Source organism: Nuphar pumila, chromosome 13 (genome assembly GCF_984573655.1).
Source record: "Nuphar pumila chromosome 13, dmNupPumi1.hap1.1, whole genome shotgun sequence".
Taxonomy (NCBI): domain Eukaryota; kingdom Viridiplantae; phylum Streptophyta; class Magnoliopsida; order Nymphaeales; family Nymphaeaceae; genus Nuphar; species Nuphar pumila.
In genome coordinates this window covers 98,115,380-98,134,990 of record NC_143261.1, presented here as the reverse complement: position 1 = coordinate 98,134,990, position 19,611 = coordinate 98,115,380, and the positions used below count along the sequence as shown (strand labels likewise).

Here is a 19,611-nt window from a genome sequence, read left to right as displayed (position 1 = left end):
AATTTTTTGTTCTTTTCTCTTGAATCTAGCCATACTGACGTGATCTAGATGCTTAGTTTTATAAAAACTTGCTGCTGATTTTGATGCATAAATGAGATTTTTTTTAGACTTTAAAATTAATGACTCAATATCTCTATAAATATTCAAGCATTCAAAAATCACATTTTCATCTAAATTACATGATCCAATGCTTGATTTCTAGCAAATTTACCATGCCAAGCACATCCACATGGTTGGATTTGCAAAAAAAGTGTTGAAAATGGCCATATTTCTAGTTCTCATATTTCAGTGACTCTCTCTCTCTCTCTCTCTATATATATATATATATATATGAGAAACTAAAACATGTAAACGGGCATGAACTGAGATTTTAATAGGTTTTTTTGTGAATCTAACCCTGCAGATGCATTCAACGTGGTTCATTCGTTTGGAATCGACTATTGGATTATTATAATTGGATCCAAAAATGTAATTTTTTATGCTCGCATATTTATGAAAATTTTGAGCCATTAATTTTCAAGCCTTAAAAGATACTTCTTATACATTGTGATCAGATGATCCAAGAGTCTGTTTCTATAAAACCATGCATCTAGATCACATACCTATGATAAAATTTTAGAAAAAATAAAAAAAACTATGAAAATCTTGGTGCATACCAGTTTACATATTTTAGCTACCCACGTATGTATATATATATATATATATGAGAGAGAGAGAGAGAGAAAGTCACGAGAATATGACAACTAATGTTTGAACCATGATTTTCATGGATTTTTTGTTCTTTTCTCTTGAATCTAACCATATGGATGTGATCTGCATGCTTGGTTTTATAAGAACCTGCTCACAATTTTGATGCATAAATGAGATTTTTTTCAAGGCTTTAAAATCAATGGCTCATAATTATCATAAATATTCAAGCATTCAAAAATCACATTTTTCATAAAAAATAGACAATCCAACAATTGATTCCTAGCAAATTCACTATGTCAAGCCCACATAGTTGAATTTACAAAAAAAATGTTGTAAATGCCCATATTTCTAGTTCTCATATTCTAGCAATTATATATATAGTCACCAGAATATGATAACTAGAATATAACTAAAAATATGGCCATTTTCAACATTTTTTTGCAAATCCATCCATGTGGATATGCTTGGCATGGTGAATTTGCTAGGAACCAACAACCATTGGATCATTTATTTTCAAAGAAAAATGTGATTTTTGAATGCTTGAATATCTATGAAGATTATGAGCCGTGATTTTAAAGTCTTAAAAAATCTGGTTTATGCATCAAAATCTGATGATTCAATAGCGGGTTCTTATGAAATTAAGCATGCAGATGACATCAGTGGTTAGATTCAAGAGAAAAGAACAAAAAATCCATGAAAATTGCGTTTCACACATTAGTTCTCATATTCTAGTGACTCTCTCTCTCTCTATATCAGGTATGCTATTTAAAAAGTGAATAAATATATATCGGATTTGTTTGTTTGGTAGGTGCTGTTAGTGCACGTCACCATGTGTTGGGGGCGTTGCAAGTTCAAAAACAGATGGGATCCAAGAAGTATTCATTTTTAAATAACATATTTGAAATAGGATGAGGGAGGTTGTGGAGGAGAGTCTAATATCAAAAAAATATATGGGATCCAAGATGCAATGGTATTAGTTAGGTGGTGGAAGCAAGGTCCGAACAAGCCCACAAAGAAATCGACTAACCGAATCTTATTATATTAAAAAAAAGACTAACCGATCGATCCTTATCGTCCGAGTCGTTTTCTTCTGGTTCACAAACGACAGACCCGGGTACGAAATGGGAAAGGTGGGCGCGAGGATCCCCTTGTACCAACCAGATTGACCGAAATCCTTGCTCGTTTCCTTCGCTTCACTCTCAGAGCGTTTAGAGTCGTTGATTCCGATCGAGGTATGAACCTCTCTCCATTTTTTGGCCGAGCCCTTCATTGGTGCGTTTCTTCTCGTTTTCTTATTTCGGCTGTTTGTTCTTGTTTCAATGGGTTTCGCGACTTTTCCTCGTTGATTTTTTGGATGAGGATCATGAAATCCTAGAGGGGAAGACAACCCCACTTCTTGTTTTCTCAATATTCGTCTAACGGTTGCACGGTTTTCTCGTTTTGTGCATAACTCTTTGGGTCAGTTCTTGAGATATTTCAAGCTCTTGAAGGAATTCACGAATTGGGTGGTTACGAGTTTCGTGAAATTTTGATGGAGGGTGTGGAGGAGGCATTGAGTCTCTGTTGGTTTTCTAGCGTTTCGTGGATTGAGCGTGTTCGATTGTTTCAAAAAGATTGGAATCTTGTCTCTTGTAGGAACGATCGCTAGTTGTACGCTTCCTTTGATCTTCTGAATTAATGAAACAAAAATGTGGTGCACCGTGCACGTTAACTGTTTGTTGATTTACCTCTAAGCTGTTGGAATTGTATTCTGGAAATATTTGACACTTGTGACTTCTTGTTTATTGTGGATGTGTGAAAATTAGGATAGAATACCAACCTTTTTGTATGTTTTTTCCCCCTCTCAGATGATATGAGCACCATATCACATGTTTGAGAAAAAAACGTTTTATACAACATTTTGTGCATGTAAGATGCTTGGATGTGTTCATCTCTCTCTTAATTCTTGATTTTGTATGCTATTGGGTTGGTTGGAAGTTTTTGATAGTTTTGGACGATTTGATTAACTTGGTGTTATAAAGATATTTTGCTTATTTAGTAATGCTTTTATTGTTTTTTTATGAGGCTTTTGTCTCACTTGCCTAAGCCTCACCTCAATTCTGTTCATATCATTGTTTCGTGGTTTTCTGATACTTGAAATTCTTCTCTGAAACGTGCTTAAGAAATAAGCACTAAATACATTAAATTTGTGTTGCATGGTAAACAAGGAGAAAAGTTAGGATCACTATCAGGGCATTGAGGGGTATAGTGGAGAAAGGTATCCATGGATTGGAAATCTATGCGAGATGGGTTCTACTGGTTTCCTGTTCTCTTGATTCATCCTTGACTTGTGCTTCTGTGCATCAAGTTGGGCTGAACGTTTTATAACCTTCGTTAAGGCTGATGGAATTTGTGGATCCCACGCGCCAACGCAAATGCTGGATGTGTGCAGCTTCCTGTGTAGGGGTCCACCAGATCCCCCTCTAGAACGGTGGCATCCAAACGCCCCCTCCCCCTACCTGATTGCATTATCTCTCTTCTCTCCCACACTCCGCTCTCTCCACCTCTCTACTCCTCTCCACCGGTAGTGCATCACAAGATCTCCAACACAAATCCACCGGCGGTGCGTTCTCTCTTTGTTGTTGAGTTGTTGTTCAATGAACCCTAACTCGATTTTAGGGTTTGTTAAATCCGGTTTTTTTTATATGCTTTTAGATTTTAAGGGTTTTGTATTTTAATCTCTATTTTTTGCAATTTATTGAGTGAATGATACTAAATTTGATTTTTTTATATGCTTTAGATTTTAGGGATTTTGAATTTTAATTCCTATTTTTGCAATTTATTGAGTGAATGATGCTAAATTCATTTTTTTTCCAAATATGTTTTAGATTTTAGGGATTCTATATTTTAATCAATATTTTTGCAATTTATTGAGTGAATGATGCTAAGTCCAATTTTTTTCTGGATATGCTTTAGATTTTAAGGGTTTTGTATTTTAATCCCTATTTTTTGCAATTTATTGAGTGAATGATGCTAAATTCGAAAACTTTTTTTTTTTTTGATATGATTTAGATTTTAGGGATTTTATATTTTAATCCTTATTTTTGCAATTTATTGAGTGAATGATGTTAATTTTTTTTTATATATGCTTTAGATTTTTGGAGTTTTGTAATTTAATCCCTATTTTTTGCAATTTATTGAGTGAATGATGCTAAATTTGATTTTTTTTATATGCTTTAGATTTTAAGGTTTTTGTATTTTAGTCCCTATTTTTGCAATTTATTGGGTGAATGATGCTAAATCTGATTTTTTTTTTCAGATATGCTTTAGATTTTCAGATTGTGTGGTAAATCCAAATTTCTTTTTTTAATACTTAGAATATAAATTTCTTTTTTTTTTTAAATTAAAATACACAGATTTTAAACATTTGTTCCAAGTTGTCCACGATGATAAATCAAATGCGAGACACATGCACAATAGTGTTCTAACATAGTTGATGCAAACACTAGACTCAGACACCATGTAACTGCCCTAGATAGGGTCAGAACAAAACTGGACAAAATATAGTGTCTTTGTCCAGCACTGTCTTTGAATTAAATGTCCCCTTAGTGAACGGGATTGACCGGGTCGTTGAGGGGGCCAGGCCTGGTCAATCCCAACCCATTTACCAACCGGGTCGAGCCTAGGTCTAATACAAAATCCATGGCTCTCCCATTAGGGCCATGGGCCTAATTCGGACCGGATCGGGTTTGGTTGCAAGTCATCGTATATTCACAACATTTCTCATTCGTTTTCTTGAATTCACAGGTTCTTTTAACAAAAATTTAAAAAATGCAAAAGAATAAATGGAACCAAGATTGATCCATTTTTCGAATAACATACTTGAACCTATATATATTAGATTTGGCGCCTTTGAAGGCACTAAACTATATGGAACTATTGAGCTGAAAATCATACGTTTTAGTTTTTTTTGTAAATTAAATCTTATGGATGTGATCTACAATGTTTGTTTAGTGGGAAATGAGTTTTGAATCATATGATTGACACATGAGCAGGTTTTTTAAAGGCTTAAAAAATGAACGGTCTACAATGCATTAAAATTTCATGACTCAAAAAATCATAGTTTTGGATTGAAATAACACAATCCAAGGCTTGATCCTTAGCAAACAAACCTATGTCACATGGGTGCGGGTGCGACACGGGTGCGGCACAATTTCAAAAATTTTGGACACGGGGACTCGGCTATATATATATATATAACAAATTAACAATAATAAGTCGGCTATAGCCCATTAGGGGACACTGCTAAGATCATGCGTCTTGATGTTGATAACATTCCAAGTGAGTACCAAATATCTTGTTGTATACGTTAACAGTTGCACAGACTGTGCAATGCATTGCACAGTCTGGTTATATATATATTTTTTTAAAAATATATATAAAAAATAAATTTTTTGCCCTAAAAATGGACATTTTTGGACTCAGTCAACGTTGACCGAGTCCAAAACAAGGACGGACTCGGCCTCGACTCATTGACCGAGTCCGACTCGGGGTTGACCAAGTCTGGGCCGTGTCCGTGTCCGCACCCGTGTCGGGGCGTGTCGACTCGGGTGCGGCGCCTCCCTAGTCGAGTCTGTGTGACATAGAAACAAACCTTTTTAAACACATCTATGCGGTCAGATTGAGTTGATAAAGCTTGAACTTATGATTTTTAGCTCAACACACACACATACACACACACACACACACACACACACACACACACACATATATATATATATATATATATATATATATATATAGAGAGAGAGAGAGAGAGAGAGAGAGAGAGAGAGAGAGAGAGAGAGAGAGCTAACCGGGTTTTTAAAGTTTTTTTTTCATGTTTTCCTTAAATCTGACCATATAGATATTTTCGACATGGTTAATTTACTATGGAATGATGCTTGGATCATGTTTTTTGGATAAAAAATATGATTTTTAAGCCTTGAATATTTATGAAGATCTTAGACCGTCGATTTTTAATCCTTATAAAAACCTACCTGCGTATCGAAATGAAATGATCCAAGAGTTGATTCTTATAAAATCAAGCATGTAGAACACATATGTATGGTCAGATTTAAGGAAAACATGGAAAAAACCTTCACTCGGTTAGTTGACGGTTAGCAGCTACCACCTTCTCTCTCTCTCCCTCTCTCTCTCTCTCTATATCTCTCTCTCTCTCTCTCTCTCTCTCTCTCTCTCTCTCTCTCTATATATATATATATATATATATATATATATATATATATATATATATGAGAAGAGGTTAGTTCTGGTGGGAAATTTTCAAAGAAAGAGGAAGGGAAAGAGGCCGGGCCTAAGGAAGGTCAACGATCGATGCTTCATAATCGATCTTGACAATACCGCTGTGGTTGAATCACTGTCCGGTGCTATATATATATATATATATATATATATATATATATATATATATATATATATATATATATATATATATATATATATATATATATATAAAGACCTTGTCTAGCCCGTTAGCCCGACCCGGCCTGCGATTTTGTTGGGTTGGGTTTAAGCCCGGTTCAGGTCAGGCCTTCTTCCGAAAATTAGGCCCAGGCCTGACCTATTTGGGCCGGGCCACTGGCCACCCGTGGGCCTCCTGGGCTGTTGCCCAGCCCTGCATATAATGATGATGTCTCTTCATTTATGTTGATCATGTGCTATTTGACTGATTTTATTGGTTTATGGTGAACTCTTATATGAATCACTTATAACTTTTCATTTTTTTATTTCTTGGGATTGAATCCTGGAAAATACTTGCTTCCCATCTTGCAATCTTGGTTCTTCTTTCCCTCCTAGCAACATTGTATGGACATTTGTCCATGCTCATATCCTTTTGTCATTGAGTTAGTCTTTACGATTTGTGGGAACACTGGGAAGCATGCAATTCTTTTTGTACAACCATTTGTTTATCCCGCTTCGACTAGCTTTTATTTATCCTAACCTCTTTATACTCCAAAAAGGAGTTTTTTGATGTCTTTTGTGGGCCTTCATGGGTCTTCCATAGCTTCCAAGCTTGATTTGCAAGAAGGGATTTTTCCAATGAGGAAAACTTGAACGCATCAATCTTTTACAATAATTGTTTCTATCCTGTGTTGAGCCTAATATCATGTCTTTTTCTCTTTCCACATGTTCTGGATGAAGTTATGTTGTTTGTGGTTTCTGGGAGCTGATGAGTGCATGACCACTTTCAGTTATACCCTTGATTTTGATAACAGTTCCCTCTCACAGTGCAAGGTCCTTCAGTTGGCTGCTTTTTGTCTTTCTACTGGGTAACAATCTTTAAGGCCAAGTTGACTCTTGTATATGTGATACCTACCCATGAAGAGCTCTCCTCCATGAGTGTTTCCTTCGTTGAACTCTGAAAGAAATGGAATTTGATTTAGCTCAATGCCTTTTACTTTGTAATCTCTAATAAGTAAAACAAGCACAGTTGACAATTCAAGTTCATCTGCAAAAGTTGTTTACCAAGTACTTTTCTCTAATGTTGATCTGACCCAGCTTCAGTTGATGAGCAGCTTGCAGCTGGCTTTTTTGGGTTCAACTTTTAACCTTGGGCCATTTCCCCCTTTCCCCATCTTTCTGTATTCATTTGGGCTTTGAGTCCATGACATTCTATAACTTCTATTTGACCAGACTTTGCTTTCATTCTTTTACATCTTTTGAACATTTGTTCTTTTTCTTCCAATGTATTCAGAGGTTTCTATAAGTTTTCTCATCGGGACAAAATCTTCATGTGTTTTCACCTGTTTATCATTTATTGGTGAAGTTTACATTCTACAAGTCAGAACTGTTCCCCTGCTATGTCACAGGGACTCTTCAACTAGGTGCCGCACCCGCACCCGATGCGGTCAACCTGACTCTGGGTGCAGTCAATGCACCCAGGGTCATTTATGTCCAACTTTTGGACTTTATATATATATATATATATATATATATATATATATATATATATATATATATATATATATATATTTTTGCCGCACCCCCGCACCCAAGTTTTTTGAAAATGCCGCACACCCTCACCCGCACCCATGTGACATAGTTCCCCTGGTATTTATTGGCACAATCTGCTGAAGGTGTTTTGGTTGTGAGGCTAGAAAATTGACCAACAGCTTTTTTTGTTTTTCGGATCAAAGAGCAAATTTTTTAACCCTGCTGTTTAAAACTTAAACCATTTTCATCATGCCTTGTGGATGGAACAGTGATCTTGGTTCATGTGCTCTTTCTTGGCCATTGGATGAGCTCTTATGTGTTCTAGCAGATCACATAAATCAGAGCAACGTGGCTTGGTTTTGCAAAACCCAGTGGCTGTTGATGTGCATTACATCAATACATGTTCAGTATCTAAAGTGGTTATGTGATGGCATTTATATATGTCGATCTGAGAAATCAGGTATTCAGGTGTCTGGTTGAAAGGGTATTTGTTGCTTGATTTAGTGTTTTTTTTTGCCTTACAGCCCTGGAAACTGATGGGGCTGTCCTGCACCTGCCACTGGAGAATCTGAAAGGATGCAATAGTAGCACTTTACCTGATCTCAGAGCTTCTGACCCTGAGATGATGCAAACTAGTAACACTGTTAATGCAAGTGATATTTTGCACCAAACCGGTTTGCCTACAACAACAACAACAACAACAAACTTAGTCATACCCTATGAAAATGAACCAATATGAGAATTTCGTTGGGGCGTTCCCTACTGAGCGACGCGCTGTACTCTCTAGGCCCGGAGGCAGTGATAAATGGGCAAGGGTTGCTAGGGCGTCGCCCAGAAGCGACGCGTCACACCGGCGCCCGGGTGTGGTGTCAAATAGGCAAGGGTTCCCTCACTTTGTTGGACGGGTGGGGGTAAAGAAGTTAGTCCAAGACCATAAAATTAGGTTAGCCACTTGGAACATAGGGTCTTTAACTGGTAAGTTGGTAGAGTTAGTAGATGTTATGTGTAGGAGAAATATTGATATTTTATGTCTACAAGAGACCAAATGGATAGGTGAGAAAGCAAAAGTGATAGAACCTTGGGGATATAAGATTTGGTATACAGGAATAAATAGGAATAGGAATGGAGTAGGAATTGTTATGAGTCGTCAGTTTATAGATAATGTAGTTGAGGTCCGTAGGAAGGATGATAGAATTTTACTTATTAAATTAGTATTAGGTACGGATATTATTAATATTATTAGTGTTTATGCACCTCAAGTAGGTTTAGATGATTCCATTAAGCATCAATTTTGGGAAGATTTAGATAGAGTAGTACAAGGGATATCTTATGGAGAAAAGCTTTTCATCGGCGGTGACCTTAATGGACATGTAGGCATTAGTAGGGATGGATTTGAGAGTATCCATGGAGGCTATGGTATAGGAGAAAGAAATGAAAGTGGAGAAAAAATTTTAGATTTTTGTTTGTCCTATGATATGATCTTAGCAAACACTTGGTTTAGGAAGAGGGAGTCTCACCTAGTAACATTTGAAAAGTGGGGTTAATACGAGTCAGATAGATTTTTTCCTACTTAGAAAGAGAGATAGGGGTTGTTGCATCGATTGTAAGGTTATACCGGGAGAAAGTGTAGCTACACAACATAGAGTCTTAATTTTAGATCTTAGAATTAGACAATGCCGCAAAAGGGATAGACATAGGATAAATCCTAGAATTGAGTGGTGGGCAATGAAAGGAGCTAAACAAGGAATGTTTGTAGAGCAGGTAGTTAAGGAAGCTGATTGGGGTCTCGAGGAGGATTCAGAATCAATGTGGAATAATATAGCGGGTGACATGAGAAAAGTGGCTAAGGAGGTATTGAGTGAGTCTAAAGGCGATGCACCACTAGGTAAGGATACATCATGGTGGAACAAGGATGTCAAATTAGCTATTAAGGTTAAAAGAGAGTGTTATAGAAATCTAAGTAAGAGTCGTGATAATGAGAATATGAATAAGTATATGATAGCAAAGAAGGAAGCTAAAAAAGTAGTTCGAAACGCGAGGGCTAAGGTATATAAGGAGGTTTATGACAAGTTGGATACCAAAGAAGGCGAGAAGGATATTTATAGGCTTGCAAAGATGAGAGATAGGAAATCGAGGGATTTGGGTATGGTTAGATGTATCAAAGATGAAACGCAAAGGGTTTTAGTCAAAGATGAGGAGATTAAGGAGAGATGAAAAGATTATTTTAATAAGCTATTTAATGATAGTCATGCTCAAGATCTTGGAGACTTCTCCATTCCTTTTCATGAGATAAATCATGACTTCATGCGCAAGATTCAAAAGAAAGAAATTGCAGAGGCTTTGAAGAAAATGAAATCAAGAAGGGCAGTTGGCTCAGATGGTATACCTATCGAGGCTTGGAAATGCTTGGGAGAGAAAGGTTTAGACTGGTTGACAAATCTTTTTAACTTGATTTGGCGAACAAATAAGATGCCTAATGAGTGGAGAAAGAGTACTTTGGTGCCTTTATATAAGAATAAGGGTGATATACAAGATTGCATAAACTATCGTGGTATAAAACTCATGAGTCATACTATGAAACTTTGGGAGAGGGTGATTGAGTCTAGGTTGAGGAAGGTTGTCATGATATCGGAGAATCAATTTGGTTTTATGCCTGAAAGATCAACTATGGAAGCTATACATCTTCTTAGACAACTTATTGAAAGATATAAATAGAGGAACAAAGATTTGCATATGGTTTTTATTGATTTAGAGAAGGCATACGATAGAGTACCTAGGGACGTTCTCTGGTGGACAATGATGAAGAAATGTGTTTCTCTCAAGTACATTAGTATAATTAAAGATATGTATGAAGGAGTAGTAACCAATGTCCGCACTTGTGGAGGGGTGACAACCAATTTTTCGATAACGGTTGGGTTACATCAAGGATCTGCTTTAAGCCCTTTCCTATTTGCGATAGTGATGGATGAGCTTACGAGATCAATTCAAGAAAATGTACCGTGGTGTATGTTGTTTGCTGATGATATTGTTTTGATTGATGAGTCTAGAGCTGGGGTTAATGCTAAGTTAGAATTATGGAGACAGACATTGGAAGCTAGAGGTTTTAAGTTGAGTAAGAGTAAGACTGAATATATGGAATGTCGGTTTAGTAAGCAACGAAGTAGTGATGGGAGTGTAGTGAAACTTGGTGAGCAAGAAATACCGGTGAATGATTATTTCAAATATTTGGGACCCATCATTCAAAAGTATGGAGAAATTGATGGAGATGTAAATCATAGGATAAAGGTTGGGTGGATGAAATGGAAAAGTGCAACTGGAGTGTTGTGCGATCGTAGAATGCCATTGCGGTTGAAGGGAAAGTTTTATAGGACGACTATTAGACCCGCTTTACTATATGGTATGGAATGTTGGGCTGCCAAGAGACATCATATTCAAAAAATGAGTGTAGCTGAGATGTGGATGCTTAGATGGATGTGTGGAAATTCAATAAAAGATAAGATTCGGAACGAGGAGATACGTAAGAAGGTAGGTATTGCACCCATTGAAAATAAGATGCGAGAGAATCATTTACGGTGGTTTGGACATATTTGGCGAAGGTCTAATGATGCTCCAGTTAGAAGGTTGGAGAAATGGGAAAATATATTAGTTAAAAGAGGGTAGGCCTAGGAAGACTTGGATGGAGATGATAGGAAAGGATATGAATGCTTTGAACCTCACCGAGGACATGACATTGGATAAAAATGATTAGAGGAAAAGGATTCATGTGGAAGACCCAAAATGAATTTCTTTTGTGGTTCATATCGCTGACCTCAATTGTTTTGGGATGAAGGCGTAGTTGTTGTTGTTGTTTGTTGTATCATATGGTACTTGCATCTGCCAGGAGTGATGCACATGTGCATTACACCGTGGTTGATAGTACACACACTCACACAAGTTATCATTATCTTGTAGCAAAGAACATCAAAATTGTCAGTAAGCATGCTTTTCTGGCTACCAACACTGTTAAGTCACCAATATGATAACGAAGATCCTTTTTGGCCATTCTTGACGATCTAGTTAAATAGCTCTTTGGATCGTTGATCTAGAGTCTGACCCGTTCAAATCATTCGTTTTGATTGTGTCAGAGTTTTTATAACTTATAGTAATATAGCGATGAAATTATGTATTCAGAGCTAAATGTTGAGAAAAGAAAACAATCAATCTTCGCCGAAGGTTGGGATTTTCACGGTAGTCAGATTGCTGTTCATCTGTTTCTATTATTGATATAATTGTTCTCATTTGCCATTAATGGATGCCTGATGGACTTTTGGTATATTGTGACCAGATTTGTCAATCGTGATGCCTTTTCCACGGGCACGTAATGGTATTCTAGCAACAGGACTACTAATATTTGCTGCAGCAGGCTTGGCGTTTCCATTTCTGATGGGGTGGGAACCACAGCATTTTTTCTGAGCTCTCTTTTTTGATTTTCAGCTATAATTCAGTCTAAACGGAATGCTTTCTTATCTCATTTTCTCATGCTTAATGAAGGACATTAAAGAAGAAACCTCTGATCAACTCTTCAAAACCATTGCCACCACAAGCTACTTTCCGTGGACCATACGTGAACACTGGATCGCGTGATATCGGTCTGGACCCGAAGCGGTGAAGATGGAACAACTTCAAAGCTTGTAATCTTGAAGACCAGTGCGTATGAACAAAGTACCGCCGGTGGTTGATTTCTTCATCCGAACCTTGGCATCTGGTGATTACTGCCAGTGCTGGAAGTGCATGTGAACTTCACCTGTCCGGGTGAATTATCAGTTATTATTTCCAATACTGTTTTCATTGTCTGTTCAAGAAAACCTAAGAATCTTGCTATTCTCCACATTCTTGTTCAGTATAAGAACCATGTAGATATTTATGTAAACCAAAACTTGCATGAGGTTGGTTTTCTCTGGCAAACTTACTTGCAACCTTCCTTGCCTATCTCAATATGTCAAGAGGACATGAAGAAGAGTTCATAACAATTGTTGTCATTATCATTGGGAATTGGCCGACTTCAGCAGAAAATTGATATGAAACAGACCTGAACCTGCTAATTTTCAAATAAATCTGAAAATAGTTAAAAATAGTTTTGAATATTTTTTTGGCGTGTCTTTTCGAGGTTAAAACTTGGCTGATTCAAAATGATTCAGGCCTGAATTGGAATCGCTCGATTCCCTGAATCGATTCAGGGTCCAAGACGATACTGAAAACATTAGTTCATAATATGGTGCATCAGATTAAACTGCTTGATCTCGACACGCTCCATGCTCTCTCACAATCTTCGCAATGATCTATGGTTAGCACCTCATATGTGTTTCACACATCAAGAGCTTCATACTATATATACACCATCACTCATCATTTTGTGTTTGAACGTAGAATCTGATTTTGAATGCACATTTTTCGAATCTTCATTTTATGTAAAAAATATTCAATTTTGAGTTTTTTTGGCATTTGAATCCATTAGATACCCATATTTGGGGCTAATATATATATTTTTATATATTTTAATAATTGGACCCAATAATACCCATTAAAAGCATTTGTATATAAAAAAATATGAACTTTTTTTCTCAAATTACCTGAATTTTAAACATTTTCTGATATTTAGATCCAATCTGATATCTATATTCGAGACTAAAATCCAAACTTAACATGTTTAAACACTGAAATAGTAGGGCAAATTGGGTCGTACGATTCGAAGCTTGGGTCCAATGATCCGACTCTATAGAAGTTAGAAAGGAAGAGAAGAAACGCGCGGGTTGGTGTTGTTGGTGGTTGATTCTGCGGGAATGGAACCCTCATCCCCCGAAGTTACGAACAAGAGATCGCCAATCCCCCAAAACAAGAGCAACCAAGGTGAACCTCTCTCTCGTACCTCTTGCTTATCCTTTGTCTTCTGGTACAAGGGGAAGCTTTTGTTTCAGTAGACCCTATTTGTTTTGACGACTTCCTTTTGCTGCTACGACTGATGATTGTGATGATTGGATATGAACAATGGGGCGTATTCCTGAAGTGGGTGTTGGGATATGTGATTGTTGGGGTTGGATTTTGGCGATTTGTGTGGTACTGGCGGTTCATGATGTGGGGTTTTGTTTGGTATTTCCTGGAGTTTGGGATTTTGAATGAATGTATTTGTAGGTAATGTCTATTGAACTTTAGCCTTGAGTGTATTTTGGAATTTGAAAGAATGTGTATTTGGATAATAGCTCTTTATGACATTGCCATTGTTGGTTATTGCAATAAAGGTGTTTGTGGAATCTTAATGATTGTGATTTTTCAAGTGTCTGGCAGAATCTCACAGAACAACAAGAAGTTGGAAATTGGGTATGAACCATGATGGACTTGTCAGAAAATTATTGGTTCTTGACGGGCTGACTTTGGTAATTTCCAATGTACTTCTCGAATTGTTAAACTCACTCTTTGTTACTAATTCTAGATTACTAATGGCAACCATGGTAGGCTTGTTCAAGAGTTTGAAAACAATAGCATACATACATCTAGTCAGAAATTATTGTCAATTGTTTGGAAATACACAGATGCATGGAATTATTGGTAATTGTTTGGAAATGCAAGTGTACTGAACAGAGCAAGGAGTGGGAAATGGACATTCACATGGTTCATGGGTTTAATTCCCTGGTTCTAGTGTGGATATGAAAACCTACATTAGCTCATGCATAAAGTATGGTCTTGCTGTTTGACAGCACACTTATTCTTCCCAGTATGTTGTGGAATTCATTGTACTTGATTTTGATAGAAAATGGAGGGAAGTTGTTGTAATTTAGTTTATGATGCAGGAGTCAAAAACTAAGAATCTTGTACAACTGTTTAAGACTAATGAATTAGCGGTTCTCTTTCCCCGTGAAGTTGAATATATGTTATGTATTTCATATACGTGAGTTCTATTAGTCGGTCTTCTCATTTATGTTCTTGAAGAACCAATATTGGGCTTTGCTATTCCTTTGCATGGTTATCAACCAATTGCTTAAGAAGCATTGGAGTGAAATACAAGAGGGGCTGCACCCCTTTATATACACAGCTGAAAGAGGACTCAATAGAGCTGTTGGGCACAGTCCAACAGCTCTATTAAGAGCTGTTGGACTGTGTCAGTCCAACAGCTCTATTGCTAGTCAAGTCTGGACAGGACTTGACTAGCAACAGTCATTCTAGTTCAAACTGAACTAGATGACATAAAGACAAAATAAAAATAAAGAAAAAAAAAATACAGAAAAGAAAGAAATTAAAAAATGTATTTATATATATATATATAATAATATAATATTATTATATATACATATATGTACAGTTTTACATTTTAACACTCCCCCTCAAACTTACGGTACAATGAGCGAAAGTTTGTCTAAGAGAAAGTGAAATCGGGGAGCAGCGAGAGGCTTTGTAAAGAGGTCTGCTAACTGATATTCTGAAGTGACATATGGCAGATCAATTATCCCGTGTAGATATTCCTCTCTGACGTAGTGACAATCCATTTCGATGTGTTTGGTGCGTTCGTGGAATGTTCTGTTACTGGCAATGTAGATCGCACTTTTGTTGTCACAACACATTTGTGAAGCCTTTGTTGCTTCAACTCCCATGTCAGCAAGCAGTCGTCGGAGCCAAACTACTTCCATGGTCGTGGTTGCCATGGCTCTGTATTCAGCTTCGGTGGATGAGAGAGATACCTTCTGCTGCTTTTTACACCTCCACGAGATTAATGATTCCCCTAAAAAGACACAAAAGCCAGTGGTTGAGTGTCTGTTATTGGGATCACCTCCCCAATCAGCATCAGTATATGCAATTAAATCAAGAGAAGAGGAGGAAGATAAGAAAAGTCCTCGTGAAAGAGAGGACTTGATGTATCTGATAATACGCATGACTGCTCCCATATGAACAGAAGTAGGAGCATGTTGAAATTGACTTGCTGTATGAACAGCATGTGCTATATCTGGTCTGGTAATGGATAGATAGGAAAGTGCCCCGACAAGCTGTCTGTAAGGAGTAGGGTCTGCGAGAAGTTCTCCATCATCAATCTTCATTTTAACATTAACAACTTCTGGAGTGTCAACTTTCTTATCATCAGTAATACCAGACCTGAAAATAATATCAAAAGCAAATTTAGTCTGAGATAATAAATATCCTCTAGGAGAATAAGCAACTTCAATGCCTAAAAAATATCTCAACAAGCCCAAATCAGTCATTTCAAAATGAGATTTAAGAAGTGTTTTGATTGTTTCAACTCCCTGTTTATCGCTTCCGGTGATGATCATATCATCCACATAGAGAAGAAGCACAATGATCCCTGCATCAGAATTCTTAATAAACAAAGCAGTGTCAGTTAAACAGAATTGAAAACCAATATCAATCATAACACGACTAAACCTATCATACCAAGCTTTTGGTGCTTGTTTAAGTCCATAAAGAGCTTTTTCTAAGCGAAGGACTTTACCCTTAGGAATACTTAGACCAGGAGGGGGTTCCATATATACTTCTTCAACTAGCTTTCCATTTAAAAAAGCATTTTTGACATCCATTTGAAAAATAGACCATTTTTTGATAGAAGCTAAGGCAATTAAGGTTCGGACAGTAGTCATACGAGCCACCGGAGCAAAGGTTTCTTCATAATCAATCCCATATTCTTGGGCATAACCTTTGGCTACTAAACGGGCTTTATATCTTTCAAGAGTACCATCACTCTTGGTTTTAATTTTATAAACCCATCGACATCCTATAGTTTTCTTCCCTGGAGGAAGATCTTGAATATTCCATGTAGAAGCCTTTTCAAGTGCATCTAATTCAACTTTCATGGCTTCTATCCATTTGATATCATTTTTTGCTTGAAAATATGTGGATGGTTCTTCATATGAGTGAATTAATGCAATAACTGCCCTATATGTGGGTGAGAAAGACTCGTATGATACAAACTTTTCTGGAGGCCTCGAGATTCGGGATGATTGTCTAGTTGGAATGTTAGAATATTTCTCAAGTGCACATGGAGTATTAGACTCTTGTCGCCTGGAATATTGAATACTAGTATCTCTATGAACTTCTTCATTTTCAACATTAAGATCAATAATTCTTGGATCATCATCAAAGTTACAATCAAGGTCATATTCATCAGATGTTGATGTTAGATCTAGCAAAAAGGAGTACTCAGTGACGTCTTTTAATTTTCTAAAATCAAAGAAGCTCTCATTTTCAAGAAAGGAAACATTTCTAGACACATATAGTTTATTATTTTTGAAGTCAAAACATCTATAACCTTTTTGGTTTTCAGCATATCCTAAAAAAGCACAGGGAATCGCACGAGGGGAAAGTTTATCATTTTTGTCAGTAAATATGAAACATTTGCACCCAAATATTCTTAATCTAGAGTAGTCTGGAGAAATGTTCATAAGTTTTTCAATGGGAGTGATATTTTGTAACGAAGAAGATGGCATCCTATTAATGAGATAGGTGGCAGTTAAGGCAGCTTCTGCCCAAAAGTCTTTAGGGACTTGATTTGCTATTAATAAAGTTCTAGTGGTTTCTATAATATGGCGATGTTTTCGTTCTGCCAGTCCATTTTGTTGAGGTGTATAAGGACAAGATCTTTGATGTGTGATGCCATGCAATTTAAGATAATTTTGAAAATCTGTGGATAAAAACTCTCCCCCTGAATCTGTGCGAAAAATAGTAATATCATTTTGAAATTTGTTTTTAACCATATTATGAAAAGTTTGAAAGTATGAAAATACTTCAGACTTATGTTTGAGAAAGTACATCCACTTATGTCGGGAGAAATCATCGACAAAAATAACATAGTAAACAAATCCTCCTTTAGAAATTACTGGTGCAGGACCCCAAACATCCGAGTGTATTAATTCAAGTGGTCTTGAAGAGAAAAAGGTTCTGTTCTGAAATGGTAATCTTTTCATTTTGCCGAGAATACAATCTTTACAATCAAATGATTCAGAGTTACAAAATTTCCCTAGATTTGGAAAATGTTGGATTTTGGCTATATGTGGGTGACCAAGTCTCTTATGCCACAGTTCCAACTCTATTTTTTGAATATTATAACAAAAAGCTTTCTTCGGCATTTCCAAAAAATCCATGTAATAGAGTCCTCCTTCTCTATGGCCTTCCCCAATCAGCTTGCCTGACTGGCGATCCTGTACCCAACAACCATGAGAAGAAAAAGAAATATTACACCCATAATCAGAAATTTGAGATACAGATAAAAGATTTAAATTTAATTTGGGAACATGTCTAATTTCTGGAATAAAAAATTTTTTTGTTTTATAAATTTTTTCAAAATCTCCTATTCCTTCTATTTCAAGAGAAGTCCCATCAGCAGTAAAGACCTTTGACACACTTGTTTTATTTTTAACACATTTGGATAGACTTTGATTATTTGGGGTCATATGAAAAGATGCACCAGAGTCAAGAAGCCAAGAAATTTTACCTAAATCAGAAAAAGATGAGGCTGCTGCGCCGGTTGAAGCTTCAGATGAGGAAGAGGCACCTTTGATGAGAGGCTGAAGGATCTCCATTAGTTGGGCCAGGGAAACTGGTGCATCCTGATCTTTAAGCTCCGATCCAGCAATTGCAGCTCTTTTTTCTCTCAGCTCCTTAAGTTTGGGACATTGTGGCCTGTAGTGTCCCGGTTCATGACAGTGATGACAAATAACTTTCTTCTTATCATAGTCACCATTTTGTCGGTTAAAGTGAGGAGGCCTATATGATCGAACATGATTCCCTGGTCTAGACACGGCTAAAACGGAATCATCTTCAATTTTTGAAGAACCTTTTCGGAGACGATTTTCTTCCATTGTTAACTCTTCAATAGTTTCAACAATAGAAGGAATTTTTCCCCGGTGAAGTAGGGCCGATTTAGTGGTTTCAAATTCCGGCCTTAATCCAGTGATAAACTGGTAAAAATGTTCAACATCGAGTTGTTTCTGACGAAGCTCGATGTCTTCGGCACAATGCCACTTTGGTTCTAAAAGGGAAAGTTCTTCCCAAAGTTCGGACAACCCATTGTAATATTCACGAATAGTTTTGTCTCCTTGTGTCATCATTCGAACTTTTTCTTGGAGGTTGCACACGTGTGCAATATCTTTAAGGGAATACATATTCTTAAGGTATTCCCATGCCTTATCGGCATGATCAAATTTGGCAAGACTTGAGCATTTTTTAATGTCAACGCTATTGATAAGCCATGACATTATCTTCGCATGAGATATTCTCCATTCTTTCCATTTCTTCTCGTATGAGGCAATAGCCTTGATTTTCTCTTCTTCCGATAGAGGGACGTCTTTATCTCCCTCCTTTTTAGTAAGAGATAGCTTAGGTTCCGAATCGGAACCATCCACAATCCCCCATAAGCCTTTTCCCCATATATGGTGCTTCATGATTGAAGCCCATGTTACATAGTTCGTATCGCTTAGTTTCATAGGCATGATGGTGACTTTATCATTGTCATCCATCGATTACAAGGAGAGAAAGAATAGGGATAGAAGAGAAACAAGAAGGAAAATGAGAAAGAAAGAAAAAAAAACAATACAACAAGATGTGAAATCTTTTCCAATGAAGTGATAAAACACTTCTCTTCAAGTGGCGAACACTTTTGCAAATGGGCACGGAAACCGAGGCAGCTTTTCCTCAAGATTTAGTACTTCCGCGGCTCTGATACCATGAAATGAAATGGGGATCTTCGAAACACGAGCTTTGATTAACAAGAGCAAGTGTCAAGAATGACACTAAAGCATAACCCTTAAAAAGGGTATAACTGGAAACAAAATAAAAATAAAAATGTATTCTTTATTGATATGAAAAACCAATTGCTTAAGAAGCATTGGAGTGAAATACAAGAGGGGCTGCACCCCTTTATATACACAGCTGAAAGAGGACTCAATAGAGCTGTTGGGCACAGTCCAACAG

General features: G+C 36.9%; 1 protein-coding gene across 2 annotated transcripts; it reads left to right on the top strand.

The window, feature by feature from the left end:
* The first annotated feature begins 1,799 nt into the window (after positions 1 to 1,799).
* Positions 1,800 to 12,609, top strand: LOC149819382 (uncharacterized). Of its 2 annotated transcripts, none has more exons than XM_089984560.1 (3): positions 1,800 to 1,922; positions 11,990 to 12,092; positions 12,196 to 12,609. In XM_089984560.1, the coding sequence occupies exons 2-3, from the start codon at positions 12,004 to 12,006 to the stop codon at positions 12,311 to 12,313; spliced, it is 207 nt and encodes a 68-aa protein (XP_089840686.1). In that variant the 5' UTR covers positions 1,800 to 1,922; positions 11,990 to 12,003; the 3' UTR covers positions 12,314 to 12,609. The 2 variants fall into 2 exon arrangements, with proteins under 2 accessions (XP_089840686.1, XP_089840685.1); XM_089984559.1 differs by lacking the exon at positions 1,800 to 1,922 and adding an exon at positions 2,151 to 2,321.
* The last annotated feature ends 7,002 nt before the right edge of the window (positions 12,610 to 19,611 follow it).

Excerpts from the sequence above, each read along its gene's own strand:
- LOC149819382 (XM_089984559.1), top strand. The coding sequence starts at position 2,222 with ATGGAGGGTGTGGAGGAGGCATTGAGTCTCTGTTGGTTTTCTAGCGTT. Across the intron at positions 2,322-11,989 it reads AGATTGGAATCTTGTCTCTT|ATTTGTCAATCGTGATGCCT; the intron begins GTAGGAACGATC and ends TATTGTGACCAG. Across the intron at positions 12,093-12,195 it reads GCGTTTCCATTTCTGATGGG|GACATTAAAGAAGAAACCTC; the intron begins GTGGGAACCACA and ends TGCTTAATGAAG.